We start from the raw sequence: 20,993 nt of genomic DNA on the forward strand, positions 1-20,993 counted from the left end.
GCGGCCAGCTTGGTCTACAAAGCAAGTCCAGGACAGCCAAGGCTACAGAGAAACCCTGTAAAAAACCAAATAACCAAACCAAAACAAAAAGACCTCTGGCATTATGAAACTCACAGACAAATGGATAGTTGAGGCCCATGTGAGGAGAGTAACAAATGACTTTAGAATTCATGGACCACGCCACTGGTTAGCACAACCCTGATGGGTGTGCCTTGGGAGGCAGAGCCCGGAGGACTTCATGCTGTTATAGAGCACAGCTCTGCTTGCTGCCCTTGGGGTCACCCCATCTCTCATAATCTATGAGTTGCATGAAAACTCTAAGGGGGCTTCTATCCCCTTGTGGGGCTATATTCCTGGCACTCACAATAGCAACACTTGATCTCTTTCAGGCATTGCTGCAGGAGCTGATTAATGATTCATCTACCACCCTTGGAAAGAACCTAGAGATGTAGATTGTTAGCAATGACCACTATCCCTAGAAGAATTTAGAAAAATAGGTTGTTTAATAAGGCTCGGTGAGCCGGGTGATGGTGGTGCACACCTTTAATCCCAGCACTCAGGAGGCAGAGGCACATGAATCGCTGTGAGTTCAAGGCCAGCCCACTCTACAAAGCGAGTCCAGGACAGCGAAGGCTACACAGAGAAACCCTGTCTCGAAAACCAAAAGGAAAAAAAAAAAAAAAAAAAGCTCGGTAAAGATGTTTTTGTCAGTGGCTCTGTTGTATAAAATCTCGAGGAAGAATTTGAAGTTCAGAAAAGCACACTCTTTAATAGTTGAGCTAGGGACCTTTTGAGGTTAGGAAGCAAGAGCCCAAATTAGCATTAGCTGATGTGACTCTCTCGCTGAACCTGACTTTCACGGTACTTTCTTGTACCCATTTTGCCCTCAGCTTCCTGATAAATTGTTAATGAGTAGATGTGTACCTTGAGGTTTTAAAGTAGAAATGACTAATTTTTTTTAATATAAAAGTTTAGATTTGTGATTCTCTTTAGATTTTTATAAGATTACTCTCTAAGTTAATTCTTTGTAACTGCAAATTGCAGCCTGCCAGTAGACAGAAACTGGCTGAGAAAATTCCCTCGCCTGCCTACACTTTGTTAATCTATAACAAGTTGCTTAGTTACAAATGTATGTGGACTCTTGGGAATAATTTGGTTTTCACAGTTGTTTTTCACCCATGTGAGGGTATTGAAACATGTTTTTCTTACATATATTCATTGTAATCATTAACTTAAAGAAAAATAGTGTAACCTATATTCCCCCTTTTTTTCCTCCTGCTCCTCACTTGCTTCTCCCAACCCACACCCCCATTCATCCGTAACTATTTACTCCATTTCTCTTCCTAATGGATCCGTATCCCCTAGTCCCTTACTACATACATTATCCTCTGTGCTTCTACAGATTATGGCTTGATTATCATCGACCTAACAGCTAATATTTACATATAAGCAAATGCGTACCACATTTGTCTTTCTGGGTCTCAGATACCTCATCCAGGATGATATTTTCTAGTCCCCAAGGCCAGCTTTGACACCACAGGGTAAACTGAGGCTGGGTGTAGAATTGGTGGGGGCCAGAGCTGATGGCTCCTGACAGGGGCTGCTGTTGATAGTAGCCAGTGATTAGAGAAAAGGAAACACACACACACACACACACACACACACACACACACACACACGGTAATACAGTCCTGAACCAAGGTTATAGGCATTAGCTTTCACTAGATGCAGGAGAACGCTCATGCATCAAGGCACGGTGAAACCACAGCAGCTCCTTTTATTTGAAAGGAGCCTAGAATGTTATCATTCTTTCTCCCCTACCTGAGAAGACAAAAAAGACTAAGTAAAAGGGCGGAGCGTAAACCCATACTCTCTAATAATCAGACCATGGCTGCTTGGAGCCTGAACCAGTTACTTGTCAGGTCTTCTACAAGCAACCACAGCCTAATGACCTATGGCACCTGACACTACATGGTATGAGGTGTTCCTGGAACCCCGTGTAACTCATATGATACACACATATCTTTTCACTCATCCGTTTGATCCTTACCTTGTTTCCTGCCCCTTTCTAGGTAGAGATATCATATCTAACTTTCAGGTCCATTTTAAGCCTCTTAAAGACTCCCAGCCTCTCCTTACACCAAGTTCCATGTCCCACAGTGGCCAAGAGCCACCTGGAGCCTTAAATGTCTTTTTCTATAGTCTCTAGTGTAGATTCCTCTTGAAGCATGGGGCCTTCATCCCTGGAGATTGGCTCATAGCCACCACTGTCACAATTATTCTTAAGGGCTTTAAGGGTTTTCTTCAAGGACCCCCTTTAGGAAGCTTAGTCTCAATGGCTTCTTGGCCACTGGGCTAAGGTGCCCATGCAGCTGTCTATATGCAGCGCCCTATTTAGGCAGTAAGGAAATCAGATGGATCTTCCAAGAATGATCCAGGGCCTAAGGAAAATGGATGTGGCTGTGTGGCTCCGACCACCCCCTTACAGTGCAACCCTTTAACTCTCTTGGAATACACACCTTTTGGTGGGAGTTAGTTTTTGTCAACTTGACACAAACTACAGTTACCTGGGGAGAGATGGTCTAAATTGAAGGACTGCCCTCATAGGACCGACCTGTGGTCATGTCTGTGGGCCTATTTTTTTTAATTTATGATTCTTGTGGAGGGGCCTGGTGACACCCCTGGGCAGCTGAACAAATCGTGGAGAGTAGGCCAATCAAACTGTTCATTGCTTCTGTCTCAGTTCCTTCCTCCGGGTTATTGAGTGGACTGTGACCTATGAGGCAAGCCCTTTTCCCAGTTGCTCTTGGTCATGTGTTCGTAGGTGCAAGAAACAGTGAGCTAGGGCATCCACCAGCGCCTCCTGATTCACACCATTAAGACGGTGAGGACGCTTCTGTGTCTTCAGCCATCTGGACTTTCAGCTGCTATTTGCTTTCAGATGGCAGGATCCTTACACTCAGAATGCTGCAGAGTTTATTTGGTTCATCTCACTTTAGGGCTTTGGGTTATACCCCCTGACACACACACCCCCATTTGGATAGGTCCTGGCCCAGGAGCTGTCTTCCCTTCAGCATCCTCCTGGAAGCAGCCTCCTTCAGTACACAATGCCTTACTCATCTACAGACCAGACAAGCCCTCGTCAAAGGAATCCACATCAGGGAAGAGCTATCCCCAACACGGGACTCAGGGAGGCTGCGCTCCTTGAGTTCTTTGCATCACCTTTGCAAGCAGGACTGAGATGCTCCTCTTGGCAGCAGGGCTGGTGAGTCACCTCAGGGGCTGTTCACTTCTTCTGTAGCCCTAGGGAGGGCCATGGTGAACTTTGTTTCAGCTTTCCCAGACATGCAACGGTTACTTCCTGGTGTTTTGGTTTGGAGGAGCCCGTCGTACAGTAATAACTCTGTTTCTTGACTACAAGGGTCTGCTGCTGTCACTTCCCCACAGTGATGGATATGACCCTGGGATATTGGCTAAAATAAACCCCGCTTTCCTGATTGAATGCTGTAAAGGTATTTTATCACAGCAACAGGAAAGTTAGTGAGACACTGGCCTCTGTTTGTTTAACCTTCTGGTGTGTTTGATACCTTTGGATTGCAAGCCATTAAAGCTCCATTTGTGGTTGCCTCGGGGATATCAACTATTATTGTCTACAGGGGCACTGTCTCCCTAGTGAGGACCCCTTGACCACTGAATGACATCACAGAAACAACCTTCAATTTTCTGTGATAACCATCCACCTCCTCAAATGTACAGCTCGATCTTTTTAGCCTTATGATCCTAGGATTTTGTGTAAGAAGCACCAACCAGGCCCCTTAGCACCCCATCTCGCTTGTGAAGCCGTTTGAGAAGGAGATATTTTTGATGATTTGACCCTGCTGATGTGTCAGAGGGAAAGTAGAGATTAACAAAACAAAACAAAACAAAACAAAACAAAACAAAAAAACCCAAACCAAACCAAACAACCCGACCTTCCCCTATTTGCTAAAGACCAGGTCTTGATAGGCTGAAGCTTGACCACAAGCTTGAGATGCCTTAAAGGGTTAGTTCCCAGCAGCTAAAGAGCCCTGGTGCCTTGCCTCAGTTTTGGTCCTAAGAAAAGGAACTGCTGTGCTCTTGTCTTTGCAAATTAAACCCTACATACAGGTCAAGGAACATGGTCACTTAAACACTGGATGATGATGAAATCTAAAGATACAAAATCTTTGGAGTTTAAATCTATACATGTGGCTGTGTATGAATATTGTCTACCTGTGTTTGGTTTGTATATTCTTTACATGCTACCCAATCGGCTTATAAATGGTCACATAAATTGACATTTTTCTTTTAGTTGACAGAGTAGGCCAAAAATCCTAACCAAAATATTGGTTGGTGGACAATATGAAACGATGGAAAGGGATAGAGAAAAGAGTTTTCTAGGATACAGGAGTAAACTCGTTAGGAGATGGGGATTTCAGCAAATTCCTACTACACAGGGTCCAAATATCCTGAGTCACTGGCTAGAATAGGGAGTTTTCTGGTCCCTTCTTGGGCAGAGATTGTGCCCCTTCATAGCAAAACATACTAATTAAAAGGTTTTAAAAGATGTATTGGTGTCTTCCAGCATCCCCCCTCCAAGATTTGTGGGACCACAGCTCTCAGGAAAGAGTCCAGGTAGAAGATCTGGGTGCACTGAGAGACCTGGAAGATCTTAAAAAAAAAAAAAAAAAGCAAAGCTAGACATGAGAAATGTGTGTTGGTGGGGAAAAAAAAAAAAGATGTCTGGAGCAGCTGGAGCACCGCCAAGGCTGACTAGAACTGGCCGCAGCTACTGGAGCAGGTGCAAAGGCAACCCAGACCGCTCAAAAGTGACCTTAGCTCATCATGAACTACATGAAACATGGTGCAGAGAGGAAGCCTACATCATACAAATAACCACAAAGGAGCTGCTATATGTAACGACCCCCCCCAAAAAAAGACCCCACCCTTAAGTGGGTGCTGCAAATGCCCCAATCCTTTGTGCGCCAATGTTGAGCTTCTAACCTTTCTCCCAGCCCCAGCACAATCTCCTTCCTCCCTTGGAGATGCAGTTTTGTTTTCTTTAGAGGCAGGGTTTCTCTTGTGTGTAGCCTTGGCTGTCCTGGACTCACTCTGCAGACCAGAGGACTCAGAGATGCGTTCTTTATACACTTCCTTGCTTTGTTAGTGTCCGTGCGTCCCTATCCAAGCATCTTGTTCTAGGATACAAGAACCTGGAGCACCTCATAGGTGCCCACCACCCGCCATCATCCCGGGCACACCAACGAGACAAACAGTGGTGCAAAGTAGAAATTTTAATCAGTGTGGCCACAGTAGAAAGAGGACCAGATATAGCGAACTCCTAAGTCATCTTTGGGATTCTGACATGAGCTTTAGGTTAAAACAGAGAATTGGGGTGGGGTCGGGGAAAGCTCTGTGTATGAAGTGGTCCTGGCCAAGGCGCACGCTTATCCTCAGACCACTGCTCCTCCGGGCAGCTTTGCTGCTCCCGGAGTCAGATTTAGGACAATGAATTATCTCTGAACATTCAGCCTTGAAGGGGGCTGAGATAAACTAGGTACACAAGACAAGGCAGAGATGCCAGGCTCTCATTCTGGGCCTTGTAAGTAAGAAACTGGTCTCTAAAGTGCCCGTTCTAGCCTTAGCTGCACAGGGACATCTGAGGGTGGGGCCAGGGAGGCTGTGCCTCTGCAGCCCATCCCAGCCCTGGGATATGAAGCCCTATATGGATATGAAGCTACCTATATGAACTCTGTTCACTCAATGGGTAGCTTCCCCAGTGGCCTCAGAATGCTATAGTCACCATGATCACCAGAGCACTGATTACCTGGGGACAGCCTGGTTAGGATTCAGTAGTTCCGTGAGCCAGAAGGTGGCCAGCCCTGAGCTATTCGACTTCTCGCTCCCACTGTATGCCTAGGCCATTGGGGGCTGATCCATTGTCCCTGATCAAGAGGCTCCTGCCCCGCCCCCAACTTTCTTCCCACTGCTCATATCCAGAGAGAGGAGAGAAACCTCCTGCTCTGAGTCTGTCCCCTTGGGTGAGAGCCAAGAAAATTTTAGGACTTGGCTTTATTATCTGGGCTCACTGTTGTGGCCACTCCAGAATAAGAACCTCCTAAAGTTTTCAGGCCAGGACCAGTGCCTGGGGGTTGGGGGCGGGGCCTAGTCACCTCCTAACACAGGTCTCAGGTGCGCCCCCTCTGCAAAGAGACTGCTGTGGGCCAGAGAGAATTGCAGGCCTCACCATCTCCCTAGCAGAGTTCAAAAACAGGGTCCTGAGCAGGCCCGGGTAATGTGGGCAGAAAAGGCATTTGCTTTCCAGGGTTCCTCAAAGCAAGCAAGCCAAGCATCAGGCTAGATGGATCCAAGCCTAGATAGAAGCTACCTCTGAGAAATAGTGTCAAACACTGCCCACTTACCCTGTGGGACTGCAGGCTCCAAGGGGTCCCTCTGTCTTTGTGACATTGTCAGTCCAACAAATAGGGGACTACAGTCATCCAAACGTTCATCACATTGCTGGAAAAAAAAATGCCAGGGCAACTGTGCCTCCAGGCAGGAGAAAGCTTTGTTTAGTCTGCTGCTGATGTGCATGCATGACTACTGGCATTGACCTTGTGACCTGGAACCTAGAAAAGGACAGTCATCATGGCCCTAGTGACAGCAGTGATTGTGTCAGGAGAGTAGGGCAGAGAGGTAGGTTAAATGGAAGAAACCAAAGCCAATTGACAGTGGCCCCACAAAGAGCCTGCAGTATACAGATGACCCCCTTGACCCTGGCACCATTGAGCTTCTGACCTTTCTTCAAACTCTGGCCCACTTCTTCCCTCAGAGGCACTTTCTTCCTTAATAAACTGTCTCTGCTTCTACTACCAGTCATATGCTCCTGTCCTAGGTCTTTTCACAGAAAACAAGAACCCGGAAACCCCAGTGAGTACTGATCAGATTCCAGTAACCCCAGTGGGCGCAGATCAGATTCCAGTAACCCCAGTGAGTGCTGATCAAAGTCCAGTAACCCCATTGGGCACTGATCAGATTGATTCCAGTATCTGCCAGTAGCATGATGGCCCCGTTGCCAGTACCAGTGCCTGCCAGCCAAGACCACTCAAGAGGTCTTAGCAGCAACAACTCTGGTTTGTTACTTGCTGTTGGAGGTGTCTGAACACCGGGGGGGGGGGGGGGGGAGGATCTGGCTACCTGGAGGCTAGCTGTGAGGAGCCCGAGGTGGGGTCCAACAGAGGGCTTGGCAGAGACTCTGTTACTGAGCTGCATCCTAGCTGTGATAGGATTTGAGTTGTGGGAGGCCATCAAGGTCTGACAAAGTTGGTGTCTGCTCTGGACTGAGCATCAGAGCATGACTGTTGGACGACAGGTACTCTGGTGTCCTTGTTGAGCAGGTGGAATGAAGGTAGTTTTGCACCATCCATGAATGGCACGGTGCAGTCCTTCTCATGGGTGCTGTCTGTAGCTGTGGCGTTTTCTTTTTGGCCTTGTCCCGTCGCATGCCAAGAAAGTGTGGCAGAAAGCAGGAGGAGGCCCACGAGAGAAGCTGGGCTGTGCACAAGGTGCCAGCTGAGAGGTGAAGAGTAGGCGCCCCCTCAGAGCCCCCTTTTGCCAGGGCCAATTGAAGGCAAATGGGGAGCATCCATCTGTCACGTCGGCTCCCCACATCGGGAGCTGTGCTTTTCTTGAGGCCCTGACCAGATGTTCATTCCTCATCCCCTTAGGTTCATGTGGGATCATTGGCCTGGAGGTCTGCAGGCAGCTGGTGGCTTTTGTTTTGGTTGCAGGTTGCAAAGCCAGGGCTCTCCATGAGCGTTGGCCAACCTTTTCTATAGAGGGCCAGATAGTAAACATTTTGTCTCCTCAGCAACCAGTCAGCTTTGTACTTGCTGTGTGAGAACAACCATAAATCACAAATCATCAGATGCCTTTGAGATCCAACAGACAGCAACTTGCAAAGGAAGCCAGGAGGAGTGCCCGGCCTGGTCCAGAGGTCCATAAGAGATGCTGGGCTGATTGCTTGTAGCCAGTCATAGTCTGTCCTACTTTAGCTCTAGTGTTTAAGTGCTGCAAGCGATCTCGGCTATAGTTCAAGATCTTTACTTGCGGAACCAATTACAATGGCAACCAAGCAGAAAATGCCAGACACCACTCCTTGTGAATCTCCCTTACCACAGGATGACATCAGAGGATATGGAGACGGACGTCCCTGATCTTGAGACTCAGTTCAAACTCAATGGCGAGTTCAGTCAGTATCCCGGAGATGCATCCAACCTCCACCCCGTAATCGGGAGGAAGCCAAATCTCGAGCTCAATGCTCTGTCAATGCGCAATGCGGAACACCGCGCTGCCGAGTTCCACTCAGCAACTGCAAGCCTGATATTCATGTGTCACCTGGTTCTGGGACTATGGGATGCCTTTGCTGCTGTCAGTGTTCTGGAGAGGTCTTTCCTCCCATCTCCTGTTGCAGCTAGAGATGGAGCAATTGCTTATGACACACATTAAGTCAGGCTTGACGGCCTCAAGGGTAGAGCTTGACTTCTCTTGAGATGTCGGCGATGTTGGGACATTGCTGCACACTACTTATTGGAGGAGTGATTGGCTCCTCAGAGAACATAAGGAGCAGTTCTGATCAGATTAAGCAGAGATTTAAGACACTAATGGTCACCCTTGGGAGAGCAGGGCATGGAGACGCAGCTACTGCACTGGACATGTGTCAACCAAGTGCAGCAGTTGATTGGCTCAATACTCACAATCTTGGGCTGGCAGTTTAATTGTAGGACTGCTCTCCAACAAATCCAAGTCACCCAGGAAGGAACTCACGGACCAGATAAGGATGGTAGCTTCGTATGCACGCATGACCACCTTCACCATGATCAAGCAATATCTCAGCCAGTGTGTGGATGGGACAATTGCTTTGCCTCAGGTTGCATCTGAGATACCTCTCTTCTCGTCTGTTGAGAAGGATCTTTGGGAAACTCTTGGCTCAGTGGTTTGAGTTCGTGGGAGCAGTTTGTCACCCAGAGGTCACTAAGCTCGCCCCGTCCCGAGGTCGTTTCCGAATCTGGCATCTGCCGCACTCCATTGGAGTAAGAGGGAAAACACCACAATGACTGCTTTTAAGGCTCCAGTGATCCAGCCAGGTTCATCCTTAACTGAATCTCTTCTTAGAAGAGCACAACAGTGCATGGCCAGGAATAGGAGGGAATATGAGTCCAGGTGTCAAGGCGGTGATACTTAGATTAGTGGGTGTTACAGGATTCCAAACTGACCAATGAACCAATCTTATTAAAAATAAAAATCTTTACTTGGAAAGAAGGGGAAGGCCAAGTCCTGCCATTATAGCATCTCAGCAGGGATAAGAGGGGGGCTGGACTTGCAGAATAATTGGCCTCCAAAAAGGGAAAGGGGGAGGAGTAACCTTGTGGCTACAAAGGACCCCAGGAGTGAGAGTAGCACAGAAGAGTAGGGGCCGGAGATTCCTCTCCTTGGCCCTGCAAGGCCTTAGCCGGCTCCTTATGCTAATGAGCTTGCCTTTAGGACACAGCTAGATCGAACAGCACATGTTTTGCCCACAGAGGGCAAGCTCAAAGTGTCTTCAATAGAGAGGTTGTGTGCAAATACGAGGTGAGGGGGAAATCTATGCATCACAGGCAGTGAACTGTAGACAAGACTCACCTTCTGAGGAAGGGTGGGGTGGGGGTGGGGGTGGGGCTTCTGTCGCATAGTGATCAGCAAGCTATGAGTCCATTCTGGGTAGGACAGTGGTGACACTTAGGAAAGAAGAGGCCCTGGGGCATGGGGGGGTGCCTTGGGGGAACCACCTTACAGTACAAGGGCAGAAAGAAAGAGGATGTCCCACAAGATGGGAAGGGGCTGGGTGCCCTTGTGCTCTGTGAGCTATGGACCCTCAGATTGCAGCTGCAGATGCCCAGGAAAGAGCCACTGGCTAGGGACAGCTGTTAAGAGGGAGTTCAGATGAGTCTCAGCATATATGGAGGCATGGCGAGCTTCGGGGAGATGCATCTCAGAACCTCAGTTAGGTTCTCTGAAAAGGACAGCAAGGCAGCAACGTCCGTTGGGAACAGGTGGCGACCACGGAGGACACGGGAGCAGTCATGTTCATAAGCAGCTTGACCAGGCACTTCAGGTTGAGATCAGGACTGTAGGCTAGAGGCTAAGGCCTCAGCCAGTTTAGCCTTTGATGCTCTGTGTTGCACTGTACATCGAATACAGAGAAGCGAGGAAGCAAAGAGCAATAGGTGGAGTTAGAGGAAGGGGTCAAAAAGATGCTGCTCTTGATGGGAGACGGGAGGCTGCCCTGCCTCCCTAGTGGGTTCTCTTTGGGTCCACGAAGCTTGGCATGCTTTTAAACCCCAATTCAGGCCTACGCTGGAGCATCAGCCTATTAGAGGCTGTCAAAGATGGGACTGCACCAGCACCCCCAGAACACAATGCACACAGAAACCATTCTCTTGATAATCAAAGATGAAATGATGCTGGGCAGGAATTTAGCCTGTGAGGCAGAGGGAGCTGGGAAGTCCAGGTTGCAAGTAAAATAGGAACAGAAACGGGCACCAAGGCAGGCAGGTGAGCCCTGCGCAGGCTCCTCTGATTCCTTGGAGCTCAGTGGAGATAGTAGCAAATGCCAGACTCAGAAAACAAGCCCCTTGGTTCTAGCTGCAAGGATGTCAGGGTGTGTTGTGTCATGAGGCCCACCAGGATGAGGAGCTATGAGTGTGTGTTTTCTCAGATAATACAGGCGATGGAGACGTGTCTATGGTCTTTGGGGGTAGCTTCAGTGGAGGCTCTAGCGTTTGTCTATAGAGCTAGAATCTTCCACAGAACACTCAGGCCTGTGGACGGAGACCTGGAGGAAATGCCAGACCTGTCTTCCCAGCATAGAATATCCTTCCCCAGTTGCTGGTAGCTCCAGTTGGGCCATCTCAGTGACCAAATGGACAGTTTGAGGCACCACCTCTATAGGAGGCACCCTCCTCCATATTAGATGAGAAGGCTGCATATCCCCTCACACAGAGGCCACTATCCCTGAATCATCACTCAGGGTAAAGGAAGAGCTATTCCCATTGATGTGGCTCAGTGCCAGCTGGTGTGAAATTCTGACCTTGTTTGTGCTCATGCACGCCTGAGTTCATGATCGCCTTACCCAGCAGCAGTGTGGAGAAGGGAGACAACGCTGGCTCAGGGTGCTGTGGCCATCCAGCAGGGTCTCTGCATGGTCTTGTGACTGGGCTGCTGCTCCAGCCCTGCCTGGGAGGAAGCAGAATTCTAAACGGTCCACTATGGGCAGTTGTAACTGTCACTGGGTGTGGCCAACCATAGCGAAAGGTGAGAGTGGAGGGGCCAGAATGAGGCCAGGAGTGAGGGCTGGGAAATGCTCACCTAAAAGAGGAATGGGGAGAGTTTTGGGAGCCAGAGGACACAGAGCAAGCAAGGACAGCCAGAATCCTGGAAAATTTTGGGTTCAGGGCTGGCTGACAAAGGGTGAGTCCAATTTGGGAACACCCCAGTGGCTCCATCCTGCCTAGAGGAAAACCCTGAAGTGTGCCTTGATAAGCCCTGGCTCTGAGATCTGTTTCAAGTGAAAGGCTGGAGAAAGGTGTTGGGGAGACAAGTGTGGGGGACCAGGTGCCACTCAAGGACCCACCCCAAGAAGGATTTTAGGATAAAGAGAAAGAAGAGGCAAAGCCCATGACCATACCTCTGGAGTCACCAACATGCCAGCATCTGGGAACATTATTGTGCAATGTGCTCCCCAGACCACAAACATCTGAGTGCACACGAGTAACTGTCTCAGGAGTGAGGCCATCACATGCTCCACAGAGCAGACCCATGCAGGAATGTCTGCTGCATCCCTTACTGACCCCAAGGTGGGGGGGGGGGGAGAGGTCACACTTCACTCACAACTCCCCTCCAGACAAGCTTCATTTGGAGTTGCTGTCTTCAGATCTTGGGCTCCATCCTGAGTGCAGATGTGCAATCACCCCGTGTCACTCCATGACAGCCATGAAGCCAAGTGAGAGGGACTTCGTTTATGAGAGTGGTAGGGAAGCGATTCTGGGTCATTGGAGACTCTCCAAATGATCCACACAGCCGTGAGGCAAAAAACGAAAACCATTTGCTAATAGAATGTTATTATGCCAAGTCTGGTGGTGCACACCTGCAACCCCAACACCTGGGAGGTAGGAGCTGGAGGACCCGAAGCTGAATGTCATCCTGAGCTCCATCGTGAGTTCAAGGCCAGCCTGAATTCTATGAGATCCACTGCCAAGCAACACAACAATTTATATTAATATAATAATGTACATCCATCAGACACGCTCAAGTCTTCAGTTCCATCGGCCTCCATATGCTCAAGCTGCTCCACTTCTCTCTCTTTCCCATCTGACCACATATTTGCACATTGTGGTGGCTCCTGCTGCAGGATGGCCAAAGCAGCTGGGGGACCCCTGGGTGACGTCCTCCATCTATGCTGCCTGGCACGGCAGCAAGTGGGTGTCTATGACCCACCTGTGCCATGCGCTAGAGGGCAGGTCTGTGGGTAGCATGGTGGTCCTCAGGTCTCTGTCTTCCTCCTTCTGAGCTGTGCTGCCTGGCTTTGATTTGATATGATTTTTATGAGTCTCAGGCATAAGATAAGATACTTTGGCCAACAAGCCAGGCATCAAGCTAAGACAAACAAAGGACTGCCATCTGCTCCGCCCCTGATTGATATTAAGAACACCGCCGCCAACAAGGTGTCTCTTGCCCATTGCTAGGGGTGTGTTTTTCAATATTAATTCTCAATTCTTCCTGTTCTATGGATTCAGTACATTTACAGCCATAATTTCACTCTGCTCTTACAGAGGACCCAAGTTCAGTTCCTAGCACCCATGTCAGGCATCCTACAAGTGCCCGTAACCTCAGCTCTCAGGGATCCATCACCTCTGATCTCTGTGGAAACCTGTCCACATGGACAAAAAAAAAGCCACATACAGACACAGACATGTAAGGAAAATAAAAAATTAAAATATATTAAAATGGAAACTGGCAAGCTTATTTATTTTACGTATGAGAGCTCTATCTGCACGTACACCTGCATGCCAGAAGGGGGCATCAGATGACACTCTAGATGGTTGTGAGCTACCGTGTGGTTGCTGGGAATTGAATGCAGGACCTCAGGAAGAGCAGACAGTGCTCTTAACCACTGAGCCATCTCTCCAGCCCGGCAAGCTAATTTTTAAGTGTGTTTGATAATGCAAAAATGTTAGCAAACTATTTTGAAAGAGGCTTTTAACTACCTGGCTCCAGAAACAAGTGTGTGCATGTGTGTGTATGTGTGTGTGTGTGTGTGTGTGTGTGTGTGTGTGTGTGTGTGCACTGTGTAGCATTTATGCTATCAGGACTCAACTGGCTGGAACCATAATGATATCTTGGGAACACTTTCAGACCTCAATCTGATTTTTGATCATAGCATCTTCTGGAAATGTTTCTTCTGTAACTGGGGACATGCTTTGTCTGAGCCTGTTTCCCCCTTCTCTCAGGACATGCATGTGGGAAGAAGAGCCCCAGCAGCTCCTTTGAATGCATACTCATCCTTTTGTCCTACTTGTGTCTCTGTGGAGTCTTTCTGACAACCGCTGCCCAGAGCCATGAGGCTTCCTGCTCTGTAGCCTGACCAGCATCCAGCACTGAGTCCCCATAGTACCCACAACTCCTCTGGTTTCCCTAGTCCTGAGAGCCACAGCTCACCACGTGATCTCAGGAAGGTCCCTGCCAATGTGTGTCTCTCTGTACACAGTGAAGGGGCAGGGTGCTGTGCAGAGTCTTGTCCCCCAACAGGTGACACAGGTCCTTAGCCTATCCTGGCCCAACAAATCCTGAGGTTCATAGGAAGCAGCAGGGCTACCCAGTCTGTCGTTTTGTTCAATGCTTCCTTGCAGCCTTTCTTTTAAAATTCATTTTGTTTGATGTACATTGTCAAAGGACCCTGCTGTTTGAGGTTGCAATCCACCAGGTCCAGAAAGCTTTTCTGTGTGTGAGCTAAATGGAGAACTCCCTTTGTCAGCAGAACTTCCTCCGCTCTGCCTGACCTCATCTTGAGAGGGTCCCTCGGCACAGATGCCTTTAACCTCATCTGGAATATGACCTTTGACATAGTTTCCAGTCATATGAGAGGACTCTGCTGCCAAATGCAAATAATGCATTCTTGGCACTTCTAGCCCCAGCCAATAGTGTACACTTACCCTGGGGACCCTCCACTGGCTCAACTCAAGAACTATATTGGCTTTGTTCACCCCAAATAAAGTTGAGCAGTCTTGCTGAAGCTAGTCTCGATGGTGTACATATTCTGCTTCTTTTGTCCCTGGGGACGGTGGCCAAGGATCCTGGCAGCGGGGGGTGGGGTGAGGTGGGGGTCGGGTGGGGGTGGGGAGCCCCACAGTATATATCCAGGCAGAAAAACCACAGGCACACTAAGTGGCCCACTTCTGTAGGCATAGTGTCCTGCAGCCCGGAGCTCCCTGTGATGGGCACTGGTTTTTTGTTTTATTTGTTTGTTTTTTGCAGGGGGACCTGGTCCATACAGCAGATCTGAATTTGACGGCTACTTCTTGGCTAATTCCGGGAGTAAGAACCCAGTGTGCTCACAGATCTAAGGGTCCTTCCCAGGAAGGGGACGTAGAACAGTTGCGGGGAGATAGGGGGTCAGGTGGGGCACAATGCTGATGTTGGTGCTGGGAAAAGGTGTTGTGGTCTTCTTGCAAGGAGGCGGAGTGTAAGTCAGACCTCCTGGTGGCTTTGAAGAAGTTGGTCTGTCTCTAGTGCCCCAGGCTGGTGAGAGACAGAGCAGTGTGCTTCAGCCCAGGGAGGGCGCCAAGCAGGGCGGGTTCCTCTGTGGCTGTTGCTTGCAGCACTTGGCTTTGTGACCGGTGGTGTCAGTTGTAAGGAGCACAGGTGTGGTGTTCCCAGCGGCCAAGTGCAACCTCTAACCGCCCCCTCTGTCCTTGGGCTGTGGAGCCAGGCAGTCTCCCACGGGTCACTAGGTCCTTGCTCAGGACGGCTCCTTGTAGAACCCAGACTGATGGCCAGTCTGAATGTGTCGCTCTCTTTCTTTATTGCCACCTGTGCCCTCTGCGAGGCCACTAGGAGAGCATCTAAAGCCCTACTCCCAGTGGGCACCTATGCCAATTTTGCCCGGGAGGCAGTGGGCACAGCCCAGCTGGCAGCCTGCTGCCTAGAGATGCGAGTGTTGGTGGAGCTTGGCCCCTGGGCTGGGGGCTTTGGACCCGACCTGTTGCTGACCCTGCTCTTCCTGCTTTTCCTGGTGCATGGGGTCACCTTTGATGGGGCCTCTGCCAACCCCACTGTGGCCTTGCAGGAGTTCCTCATGGCGGAGGCATCGCTGACCAGCACCCTGCTGAAACTGGTGGCCCAGGTGCTGGGTGCACAGGCTGCCTGTGCCCTGACCCAGCACTGCTGGACCTGGGAGCTCAGCGAACTACACTTGCTGCAGAGCCTCATGGCTACGCACTGCAGCTCAACCCTGCGCACATCCGTGTTGCAGGGCGCACTAGTGGAGGGTGCCTGTACTTTCTTCTTCCACCTTAGCCTCCTGCGCCTACAGCACAGCCTTCTTGTCTACAGGGTGCCTGCCCTGGCACTGCTGATCACTGTCATGGCCTACACAGGTGAGACCTGCTCCCTTCTCTGCTGGATCTGTCAGGACCCCACTACCTTCATTGGGACCCTACAGGGTGGGAGTCTGCTGGTCAAGGGGCCCACAGAGACTGGGGTAACCACTTCTTGGGCTCCCCACAGGAGCATAGGGACTGAAAGGCTTGACCTGGGACTATGTGTGTGTGTGTGTGTATGTTTGTGTGTGTGTGTGTGTGTGTGTGTGTGTGTGTGTGTGTGTGTGTGTGTGTGTGTGCCCCATCCCTTATATTTTTCCCCAATTCCCAGCTGCAATGTTTGTTATATCTGGGGTACCTAGCAGAGCTAGGCATTCCCCAGCTTGCTTGGTCTGGGCTGTGAAGCCCCAGAGTACTCCAACACCCCGTAAAAGGTGACAAGTCTTATGAGTTCTTTCTCCCTTGGTCCTCTCACCCTCCTCACTCAGTCCCGAGACAGCAGCAGCCCCTCACGCCCTGTGATCTCTGCCCTGGACAGGCTGACATCCTGACTCGGCTCTTTTGGTCCCTCATACTCTTTTAGAGGCTGCTCTGGGCCCAGCTCGGGTGGACCCTGATTTTGAACAAGGCCCAGGTCTCATTTTTTCAGCCCGGGGATCCACCCTGAGGTAGGCATCCCTAGATAGGATCCCAGGACAGGGAGCACCATAGGCTACTGTCCAGCTCCTCCTCAGAGCTGCGGGCTCTGTGGATGTTACTTAGGTGCCAGAGCCGAGGTTTCTCAAAGGTTTGTCCCAGGAGGCCAAGAGCCCAGGAAACAGGAACATCGTAAGTCAATGCTGAGCCACTTTGTGACCCATACTGGCAAGAGCATCCTGATGAGATGGGACAAGCTGAGGCCAGATACACAGAGAACACAGGAGGGTAATGACTTCTGGGAGGCTGAACAAGAGCAGCTGCACCCTACCCGATGGGCCAGGGTTCCCAGCTCCCACAGCTGAGCTGCCTGTGTCCCGCACCCAGGTCTAGCTCCACACAGCGCTTGCTTTTCTTGAGCTCCAGGTTCTGCCCTGGCTGCCCAGTGTCATCGCTCAGCTTCCTGGCGTGGCCTGAAAGATATGATGCATCTGGCTCAAGCGCTCCCCTTACCGCCTTCTCTTCTGTGGTTGCTCTGCAAGGGACTCCTCTGTAGTTCTCCCAAGACCTGCAAGTGATGTCTCTGTCACTGTCGCTGGTTTTATCTCACCCCCCTTTTCAGTCTTGCCCCCCCCAACTCCTCTCCCTGTCTTCTGTTCTTGTTTCTTCTTGGTTTCCCCCCTCTGGGACATCTCCCGGAAGGTGTCGGATCAGAGGAATACTGACTCAGGAGTCTCGGTGAGGTATGGGGTACTGTGTCAGACATCCTGGTGAGACCTTGGTGACAGCTCTTCTGGGACATTTGGCCTTGGCCACACCAGCCTTGCTTCTTTGCCATCCATCAACATACAGCCGGGAGGACAGCTGCCCCCAAAGCCTCTAGTGCCAAGATCACAGTCCCGTGTCTAGCAGTGTGGTCTCAGAGGCGGGTCTTTCCCTCGCCTGTTCAGGTAGCTTCAGGCAGAGCTAGCCCTTGAGAATTCCGTGCTTTTGTCCACAGCTGGGCCCTACACATCTGCTTTCTTCAACCCTGTCCTGGCTGCCTCTGTCACATTCCACTGCTCTGGGAACACCTTGCTGGAGTATGCCCATGTGTACTGCCTGGGTCCTGTGGCAGGTGAGGAGTCGTGGCAGGGGGGTAGGGCTGGCCTGGGTAGTGTCTGTGGCAGGGGGCAGACACTGACACACAGGGCACTGCTGGATACAGCTTCACAATGCTGTCACCCTTCCTGGCTCCCTGGGGTCTTGGAGGAGAAGGAGGTTGGGGGTTGGGACAATAAGGGTTTTGGATCTGTTCTCTTAATCTCCACAGTGTGGACAGTTGGAGGTGGTGACAAAGACGGGCACACCCTGGTTTGGATTGTCAGAGAGGAGAGGGGATAGTGTTAGGCGCAGAGTGGGGTATGGAGAATCGGGCTCTCCTGGGGTTCTGTATGGGAAGAAGGTACAGGCTGCCGTAGGTTCCCTTGTGTCTGGGTTTCCTTTTCTCCAGTGCATCTTTACACACTCAGTTAAAGGTGTCTTTTTTCAGTGCTGCTACCATGGAGACCCTGAGACATAGAGGCTGTGCTTGGATGATCCCATGCCCTCCAGGGCTGCAGACCTGGGCACTCAGGGCCCGTAGCTCCTAGCAAGCAGGTCTGCCCTGTGATTCCTTGAAGCACAGAGGGGACCCTCTCCAGGCACCCAAGCTTTGAAAAAGGAATAGCAGTAAAGTCCCTGAGCTGGAGTGACCCAGAGAAGGCCACCAGATGTCCCTAGCTACAGAATCTGGGCAATTCTGGGGTTCTGGCAGCTTCGACCTAGGTAGAGGACACTCTTGTCTGGCACTGGTCCCAGGCCTCAATTTTCCTACACTGACCATGGCTTTATCAGATGACTGAGGTCCACCGGAACCTTGGAAGCTTTCCGCTCCTTCCAGGTCCACATTTGGCAGGACTCCGGGCAGTGCTGCACCAAAGGGGAAACAGCCAAAAGCCCTGGCTCTCTCCACATAGATTGCAGGACTTCTCAGCTTTAATTAATTTGTATATAGGTGTATACGTGCATATGTGTACATGTGTTCATATATGTGAATACACACGTGGGAGTCAACCTTGGGTGTCTTTCCTCAGGCCCTATTCATTTAACCCTAACCCTGAGTTTGTTTGCTTGCTTTGAGAGAGAGAGAGCTCTCTAAGGCTGTCAGGCCAGCAAACTCCGGGAATCCTTTTGTCTCTTCCTCCCCAGTGCCGGGATTATGTTTATGTGCCATTGTGCCCAGATTCATGGGGAGAGGAGTAGCTTGGAGACAGGCTCTGTCCATGTAGTCCTGGCTGTCCTGGAACTCTTAATATAGATGAGGCTGGCCTCAAACTCACAGAGTTCCACCTACCTCTGTCTCCAGAGTGCTGGGATTAAGGGTGTGCTCCAGCGCCATACCTGGTCTGTCTGGCTTTTTATACATAGGTGCTAGAGTTGAATCTAAAGTCCTCTACTTAGCCCCTTATGAGCTAAGACATCTCTTCAACACCAATATTTCAGTTTTTGGCATAACTTTGAGTAGGCTGCCTCAGTGCTCACCTCTCATGATGTGGGCTTGACTTTTGACCTGGTGAGCTAGGCTTAGGACTTGTGACTCTCCTGCCTGGTGTGACAGAATGACAGGTGCGTGCTCAAGTAACCATCTTCACCTAGAAGTCAGCAACACAAAAACAAGAGCTCCTCAACCCTGAGGAGCTGGGGAGGTGGCTCTGTGTTGTAAAATGCTTTTGTCACACATGCGCAAGGAACTGAGATCAAATCACCAGAATCTATATGTGCTTGGGCATAGAAACACAGACAGACAGACAGACAGACAGAGACACAGACACAGACAGAGACACACATACAGAGACTGAGTGAGGAAAGAGGAAAGGGGGGGGGGAAGAGAGAGAGAGAGAGAGAGAGAGAGAGAGAGAGAGAGAGAGAGAGAGAGAGAGAGAGAGAGAGTCACCATTAAGAACAAGGCTGTTGTGAGGTAGTGCCCCCTGGTGGGAAAGATCAGAAAGCCACTGCCGTATGTTGGTCCTGCTGCTTGGGAGCCCCTGAACAGGTGTCCTCTCTGCCTCTGGACTGAGAATAGCACCACATCTGCTTCAGGGGGATGACCAAGGCAAGCCCCGGAATGCGGGCAAGGCAGTTCATCGCCACAGGAGCTTTTCTCTGGAACAAAGCAGCTGACGTGTCACGTGGGTGGGACCAAGAGAGCTCCTAGGTGGGAACACTACACCACACATTCAAACCCTAAACAGAAAAGTCAGATCTCCCCCTCTTCCCTGGTTACCCGACCCCTTAAGGACTTAGAATCTCAGAGAAAACACGGATATTGAGCCAGTCCCCTACTCCTCGTTCTTCCCAAACCCAGGTCTAAGCCTGCTCTTCTCCCCTTGTTTCAGTCAGGGTTTCTATTGCTGTGATGAAATGCCACGACCAAAGCAACTTGGGAAGGAGAGGGTCTATTTGGCTTACACTGCCGTACCAAAGGAAGTCAGGACAAGAACCTAAACAGGCCAAGAACCTGGAGGCAGGAGCTGATGCAGAGGCCGTGGAGGGGTGCTGCCCACTGGCTTGCTCCCCATGGCTTGCTCAGCCTGCTTTCTTATAGAACCCAGGACCACCAGCCCAGGGATGGCTTCACACACAATGGGCTGCCCCGCCTCCCAGTCAGAAAATGCCTTACTGACAGATTTTTAAAAAAATATATATTTTTTATTAATTTATTCATATTACATCTAAATTGTTATCCCATCCCTTGTGTCCTTCCCTTCCTCCTTCCCTCCCATTTTCCCCTTACTCCCTTCCCCTATGACTGTGCCTGAGAGGGGACCCCCTCCCCCTGCATATGCTCATAGGGTATCAAGTCTCTTCTTGTTTACTGCCAGATCTTATGGGGGTATTTTCTTAATTCAGGTGCCCTCCTCTAGATGACTTTAGCTTGTGTCAAGTTGACATAAAACTATCCAGCACGCGCCCCTCTCAGCCTCCCCTCACTGATAGCAGCCCTGCCCACAATGCCATACTCAGAGGCAGCCTGAAAGAGAGATGGTAGTATAGAATTGGAAAATGGCGTGGGGCATTTCTGTGGGGCATCCTGAGTCCTGGGCACCCAGAGCACAATCTATAAACATATTAACGTCCCATGGATGCTCCCTGGACTCTAGGCAGCTTGTTCTCAGCCCTAAGGGGCAGGGCCAGGGAAGGGGCGTGGCTAAGAAAGAGCCAGACCAGAGCTCAGGTAGGAGGCAGCAGGGAGGGCCTGGGCGACAGTTGATGTTCAGGCCCCTCTACGACCTGACCCCATCTCTTGCAGGGATGATCCTGGCTGTCCTACTGCATCAGGGCCACCTTCCGCGCCTTTTCCAGAGAAATCTGTTCTACCGACAGAAAAACAAGTACCGAACTCCCAGAGGGAAGCTGTCCCCAGGTTCTGCGGACTCCAAGACGTCCACAAGAGGAAGTAGTGCCAAAGGGCAGTAGCCTATGCAAACCAGGGTGGTAGCCACTGGGGTCTGGTTGAGCTGCCTCGCTCACCAAGGCTTCGGACACCACCAACCCCACCCCCCCACCGAGACTTCTGGTCTCCTTACCATAAAATAATTTGCCAATAAACCATTGCTAAAGACATTCCTGTCTCCCTACCTGATGGAAGCTTCTAGAAGGACAGGTGAGGGTAAGTCCTTTTCA

At 50.4% G+C, this 20,993-nt stretch overlaps 1 protein-coding gene across 1 annotated transcript; it reads left to right on the forward strand.

Annotated features, from left to right (window-relative positions):
- Positions 1-15,091: 15,091 nt before the first annotated feature.
- LOC311596470 (aquaporin-12) lies at positions 15,092-20,993 on the forward strand. Its single transcript, XM_084779930.1, has 3 exons — positions 15,092-15,710; positions 17,290-17,406; positions 20,620-20,993. Exons 1-3 carry the CDS (start codon positions 15,104-15,106, stop codon positions 20,784-20,786), a joined length of 891 nt encoding a protein of 296 aa, XP_084636056.1. The 5' UTR covers positions 15,092-15,103; the 3' UTR covers positions 20,787-20,993.

This window comes from Acomys minous (genome assembly GCF_964271855.1).
Source record: "Acomys minous genome assembly, chromosome: 4".
NCBI classification, from domain to species: domain Eukaryota; kingdom Metazoa; phylum Chordata; class Mammalia; order Rodentia; family Muridae; genus Acomys; species Acomys minous.

Bases quoted from the DNA above. Each gene is read 5' to 3' on its own strand.
- LOC311596470 (XM_084779930.1), top strand. From the start codon at position 15,104: ATGGCCAGTCTGAATGTGTCGCTCTCTTTCTTTATTGCCACCTGTGCC. The intron at 15,711-17,289 runs GTGAGACCTGCT...TTTTGTCCACAG, and splicing joins CACTGTCATGGCCTACACAG to CTGGGCCCTACACATCTGCT. The intron at 17,407-20,619 runs GTGAGGAGTCGT...CATCTCTTGCAG, and splicing joins CTGCCTGGGTCCTGTGGCAG to GGATGATCCTGGCTGTCCTA.